General features: G+C 48.9%; 1 protein-coding gene across 1 annotated transcript; it reads right to left on the bottom strand.

The window, feature by feature from the left end:
• Positions 1-1,655: 1,655 nt before the first annotated feature.
• On the bottom strand, positions 1,656-4,394 carry LOC109780790 (uncharacterized). Its single transcript, XM_020339371.4, has 2 exons — positions 2,605-4,394; positions 1,656-2,043 (listed from the first exon to the last, which is right to left on the bottom strand). Exons 1-2 carry the CDS (start codon positions 3,649-3,651, stop codon positions 1,864-1,866), a joined length of 1,227 nt encoding a protein of 408 aa, XP_020194960.3. The 5' UTR covers positions 3,652-4,394; the 3' UTR covers positions 1,656-1,863.
• Between the last annotated feature and the right edge of the window lie 2,063 nt (positions 4,395-6,457).

Below are 6,457 nucleotides of genomic sequence, written 5' to 3'. Positions count from 1 at the left end.
TGTGAGCTGACTTCAAACAAAAACTGTGCTGATTCCACGTCTCGGAAGTCAGGACCTGGTTCACATAAATTACAGATATGAGCCACAAAATTTGCTGGGGATCGAACCATTATATCATGCCATGAACATATTGGAAGGCAATCAGATAAAAGCTAAGCTGATAAGCAAAAAAGAAATGTAAGCTTATATAGATGGTGTTACAAAACTGAGGCATGCATGAGTATTCACTTTTCCAATAGAAGATTTTCTGAAATAGTTTTCGGAGAGTTTGCATGATTTCAGATGAACTGAAAAATGCTGAGACTTCTTTACAAAAAATTAATGCTGAGTACTATGAGAAGAGTATTTGTGTCAATTGGGCTGTTTGTTAAACTGAAAAAACCATATTACCGGTAGATAGCTATCCAGAACATTACGCCAGGTCTATGTACAACTAGACTGCTTCGGAACATATATTAAACCCATGTACAAGTAAAGCAAAAGATTGCTGACAACATTTAATGATTTCGTCAAGCAATAAAAAATTCAAAATATAAGGTACTTCCATGAAAAAAAACAATTTAAGCGCTAATGAGACGATGAACAACATTATGGTTCCTTTGCTCTACTAAGTGACATATTTGTAGGAAAAATACACCATTATACTTATTTCCAGCTCTCTCCTTTTTTAGATAGAGTTCCACTAATCATTAATGGCTGCCGATCACTTGGTAAAATAAGTAGAAATGTTTGTTCTCTTCGTTGTACTCCCTCCGTTCAGAATTACTTGTCTCGGAAATGGATGTATCTAGAACTAAAATACGTCTAGATACATCTATTTCTGCGACAAGTAATTCCGAACAGAGGGAGTAGTTGTTAAGAGCCATAACAACTAGCAATATTTGATTCATTAAAAAATCAGGGGTACATGCATCACATAGATTTTAGAGAACAGATTATATCTTTCTTGCCCACAATTCTAATGAGAAATTTAGAAATGCAAGCACAGGTACTGTTAAAGAATAGCTAGAGTTAACAATCATGTTGCAACTATAAAAACATGACAGGTTGTATAACTCTCAACTATTGGCAGATTTCATGCACATGAATCCAAAATGTGCAATGTCATCAGTGAAGTATTTATTTCTAGGTACAACACTTATAACACGGAAGATTTATTTATTTGTTGGCACAGATAAAACACAATATAAAATGTCCAATTCCAAATGAAACACAGCGTTTTGCAATTCTAGAGATAGCCTGTAAGCTAATTAAGTACAGTAGCTAGCATGAAACAAGAACAATTTGTCTGCCCGGTGCAATATAAGTAACTAAATGAACCAAAGATTTCACCAAACTCCATAACCATAATTAGTCCCATAATAGTGAATGCTTTGAAATGCAAAATATGAGAGACCGGGATAGGGATGAAAACATGCGTACAGTACAGCCATAAACTATGAGCCAGATAGAGGAAGAAAGTACAGCTATGCAATTAGGCCTTCTACCACTAGCTTATATCTCAAACCTAGAGGAATTTAGGCAGAAATTGTGACTACAAATTCTAAAACAGAAATTATGACCACTAGCATATACTCCCTACGTCCCATAATGTAAGAGTGTTTTATTATGGGACGGAGGGAGTATCTCATGCCTAGAGAAATGATTGCTGCACATTCATTAATTACCACTTTGAGCACAGTGACTTCTATCAACTTTGCAAATCCTAGAACAAATGGACACATATGTGCTACCAAGTACCAACGCATGCACATGAACATGCAACAAACAACTCAAGGCACCACATAGGAAATAATCTGAGGAATTAAGCACAAGGTCAGGCAACATCGATGAAGAGGAAAGGTTATACCAATCACCAGAAAGTCAGTTCTCTGGAGCGAGGAAGGCAGGCGGCCACGCGAGGAAGTAGGCGCACATCGGGTGGCCGTACTCCTTGCCATGCTTGGTGTGCAGGCGCTCGATCTTGGCCGTGTCCAGATGTAAGGAGTAGCGCCCATACCCCATGGTTCTGATGAACAGCTTGCCGGTACACCCCGCGTCCATGTCGGACTGAGATCCAGTGCCTTTATCAAATGAAGTCACGCTGCAACTTTACCCTTCTAATCTCCATCCAATCCACATCCTACGGTCCAGATCACACATTGGGAAAGGCTCTCAACACTTAGCAGTTTTCAGCATAGCTTTTGTGTAGATGATTACTCAACATTGACACTTATTGTTGTAGCATTCGGACATTATGCGCTGCAGCCTTTTAATATCAAGTTCTACTGGATTTAGTGTCAACTGCAATTGATTTATTCCACTTTGATTGCATAATGCACTACTGTATAACCAATCCAAATTTTGTTTTATAGTCTGCTCATGAGTATCTGCAGTTCTTTATTTTTGGGGTTTCAATCTGTTCAAATAAAACTGAGTTCAAGTGCCACTGCATCGGTGTTTGCAGCTTATTGATGTTTGCTGCTACCCTGAAAACTGCTAAGTGTTGAGAGCCTTTCCCCTTGTGTGATCTGAAACCGTAGGATGTGGATTGGATGGAGATTAGTAGGGTAAAGTTGCAGCGAGACTTCACTTGATAAAGGCACTGGATCTCAGTCCGTCCATGTCGCTGAGCCAAACACTGAAGATCCTGAGGCACTTGTCCTTGGGCAGGCCCGGCACCGAGTCGTACACCTTGGTAAGATTCATCTCCCTCTCCAGATACCACCCATCGTCGCTCCACCTGGTCTCCCCACGCACCCAGACCCGCAGCAGCTGGTCCTCCACGGTCGCGATGCACAGCCGCCCGTCGTCCGGCGTCTCCCCGATGCGGAACTTGCCGAACCTGGGCATCTCCTTCGGCGCCAGCAGGTAAGAGAAGTGCAGTGTGGAAGGGTCCAGCGAGAGCACGCGGCCGGAGTTGCAGATGTGCCAGTAGAGCTTCCCGGCGGCGTGCACGCAGCGCGACTCGAACCACCAGGGGTCGAAACTGACCTCCACGTCCGTGGTCCGCGGGAGCGCGCGCCAGCGGCACTGGCCGTCGTCGACGGACGCGACCCAGGCGCGGGGGTGCCCGCCGTCGATGGAGATGGAGACGACCTCGAAGCAGAGCTTGCTCTGGTGCGCGCGGGAGAGAAGTGCGGAGCCGACGTAGTGCCTGCAGCTGCGCCAGCGGTGGTCGTCGGGCACCGTGTCGCGCGGTGGCGGCGGGAGGAGCACGCGGCGGCGGGTGGCCGGGTCGATGACGAGGAGGCGTGGGAGGATCCCCTTGGGAAGCGACGCGAGCGGTTCGAGAAGCAGGAGGCCTTGGTGGCAGTCGTGGAGCACGTAGCGGGAGGCCTCCGGAGCGAAGTCGAGGGAGAGGTTCGGTGCGGAGGCGTCGAGGGGAGCGAAGATGGCGGGGGCGTCGATGACGGTGTCCTTGGATGCCGTGTGGAGAGGCGGCGGCAAACCGGTGGCGGTGGGGTGGAAGAAGTGGCCGAGGAGAGGGGCGGTGCGGGGGAGGCAGCGTGCGGCGACGCGGCGCCAGCGGTGGCAGGCGAGGGCGGCTCGGAGAAGGTCGGCGAGGGAGAGGCGACGGAGAATGTTGCGGAGGCTGTCCACGGGGAGGGCATCGACCGCCTTCTCCGGCGGCGGCGGAGGGAGAGCGGTGGACGGTCCGGCCATCGCCATGGTTTGTGCCTAGTGAGAGGCCAGGCGTCTTCGGCTTGGCTTATTGTGAAAGGACGGAGGCAGGTACGTTTGGTTTGGGCCAGACTTTGGCAGAGTCGCGCTTACCACACCGCTCACCTTTTCTTTTTGAATTTCTAAAAAAAAACCTTTTCTTTTTGAACTTACCACGTCAGTCAGACAGTCACCATGGGTGAACTCTTTCGGAAACATGAAATTTGAAATGGTCTACTCTCAAAAAAAGAAATTCGAAATGGTCTGCTTAATTTCTTTGAAACCTTCTTGTTGCGGTAAAATTCCTAATAATAAAGGAAAATGCTATGGAAATGTCAGATTTTTAGACATTCCAAGCGAACTACCTGATGGCCGTTGGATCAAAAACACAAATCTTGATGCACTCTCAGCAGAAAAACCGACCCGTTCACTAGGAACGTACCCGGCGCGAACACACTCGCGTCCACTGTCTACAAACATCGGTGCCCCCTCGTGTCGCCCCATCCCCTTTGTTGACTTGTAGAGAGCGAGTGAGATAGCATAGCACAGAAGGAGATGGTTCCGGTGATGGCGACCTCTCCCGACGACCGCGACATGGCGATGCCCATATCTCGTGTTGTCGGACACCATTCGGGCTTCCGCGCTAGCTAGGCGCTCCTCCTCGCTGCATCTCGACGAGATTGGCGAGAGGTCGTAGCAGCAGCGACCGCGGACGTCGACGAGCACCCCCCCATCTCTAGGTTGGGGCTGAGGCGGCTGTTGGGGAACGTAGCAGAAATTCAAAATTTTCTACGCATCAGCAAGATCAATCTATGGAGTAATCTAGCAACGAGGGGAAGGGGAGTGCATCTACATACCATTGTAGATCGCGATGCGGAAGCGTTGCAAGAACGCGGATGAGGGAGTCGTACTCGTAGCGATTCAGATCGCGGTTGGTTCCGATCTAAGCGCCGAACCACGGCGCCTCCGCGTTCAACACACGTGCAGCCCGGTGACGTCTCCCACGCCTTGATCCAGCAAGGAGAGAGGGAGAGGTTGGGGAAGACTCCATCCAGCAGCAGCACGACGGCATGGTGGTGATGAAGGAGCGTGGCAATCCCGTAGGGCTTCGCCAAGCACCGCGGGAGAGGAGGAGGAGAGAGGGGTAAGGCTGCGCCGAAAGAGAGACGTTCTCATGTCTTGGGCAGCCCCAAACCTCAACTATATATAGGGGAAGAGGGAGGGCTGCGCCCCCTCTAGGGTTCCACCCCAAGGGGTGGCGGCCAGCCCTAGATCCCATCTAGGGGGGCGGCCAAGGGGAGGAGAGGGGGGGCGCCACTAGGGTGGGCCTTAAGGCCCATCTGGACCTAGGGTTTGCCCCCTCCCACTCTCCCTGCGCCTTGGGCCTTGGTGGGGGGGGGGCGCACCAACCCACCTGTGGCTGGTCCCCTCCCACACTTGGCACATGCAGCCTTCTGGGGCTGGTGGCCCCACTTGGTGGACCCCGGGACCCTCCCGGTGGTCCCGGTACATTACCGATATCACCCGAAACTTTTCCAGTGTCCAAAACAGGACTTCCCATATATAAATCTTTACCTCCGGACCATTCCGGAACTCCTCGTGACGTCCGGGATCTCATCCGGGACTCCGAACAACATTCGATAACCACGTATATCTATTCCCTATAACCCTAGCGTCATCGAACCTTAAGCGTGTAGACCCTACGGGTTCGGGAACCATGCAGACATGACCGAGACGTTCTCCGGCCAATAACCAACAGCGAGATCTGGATACCCATGTTGGTTCCCACATGTTCCACGATGATCTCATCGGATGAACCACGATGTCGGGGATTCAATCAATCCCGTATTCAATTCCCTTTGTCTATCGGTATGTTACTTGCCCGAGATTCGATCGTCGGTATCCCGATACCTTGTTCAATCTCGTTACCGGCAAGTCTCTTTACTCGTTCCGTAACTCACATCATCCCGTGATCAACTCCTTGGTCACACTGTGCACATTATGATGATGTCCTACCGAGTGGGCCCAGAGATACCTCTCCGTTTACACGGAGTGACAAATCCCAGTCTCGATTCGTGCCAACCCAACAGACACTTTCGGAGATACCTGTAGTGCACCTTTATAGTCACCCAGTTACGTTGTGACGTTTGGTACACCCAAAGCATTCCTACGGTATCCGGGAGTTGCACAATCTCATGGTCTAAGGAACTGATACTTGACATTAGAAAAGGTCTGAGCAAACGAACTACACGACCTTGTGCTAGGCTTAGGATTGGGTCTCGTCCATCACATCATTCTCCTAATGATGTGATCCCGTTATCAACGACATCCAATGTCCATGGTCAGGAAACCGTAACCATCTATTGATCAACGAGCTAGTCTCCTAGAGGCTTACTAGGGACATGGTGTTGTCTATGTATCCACACATGTATCTGAGTTTCCTATCAATACAATTCTAGCATGGATAATAAACGATTATCATGAACAAGGAAATATAATAATAACCTATTTATTATTGCCTCTAGGGCATATTTCCAACAGTCTTCCACTTGCACTAGAGTCAATAATCTAGTTCACATCACCATGTGATTAACACTGACAGGTCACATCACCATGTGACCAACATCCAAAGAGTTTACTAGAGTCAACAATCTAGTTCACATCACTATGTGATTAACACTCAATGAGTTCTGGTTTGATCATGTTATACTTGTGAGAGAGGTTATTAGTCAACGGGTCTGAACCTTTCAGATCCGTGTGTGCTTTACGAATATCTATGTCATCTAGTGGATGCTACCACGCGCTATTTGGAGCC

This window comes from Aegilops tauschii, chromosome 5, assembly GCF_002575655.3.
Source record: "Aegilops tauschii subsp. strangulata cultivar AL8/78 chromosome 5, Aet v6.0, whole genome shotgun sequence".
Classification (NCBI taxonomy): Eukaryota; Viridiplantae; Streptophyta; class Magnoliopsida; order Poales; family Poaceae; genus Aegilops; species Aegilops tauschii.
The sequence above is the reverse complement of the archived record's forward strand: the minus strand, read 5'-3'. Positions and strand labels throughout refer to the sequence as shown.

Excerpts from the sequence above, each read along its gene's own strand:
- LOC109780790 (XM_020339371.4), bottom strand. The coding sequence starts at position 3,651 with ATGGCGATGGCCGGACCGTCCACCGCTCTCCCTCCGCCGCCGCCGGAG. Across the intron at positions 2,044-2,604 it reads TCAGTGTTTGGCTCAGCGAC|ATGGACGCGGGGTGTACCGG; the intron begins ATGGACGGACTG and ends TCTCAGTCCGAC.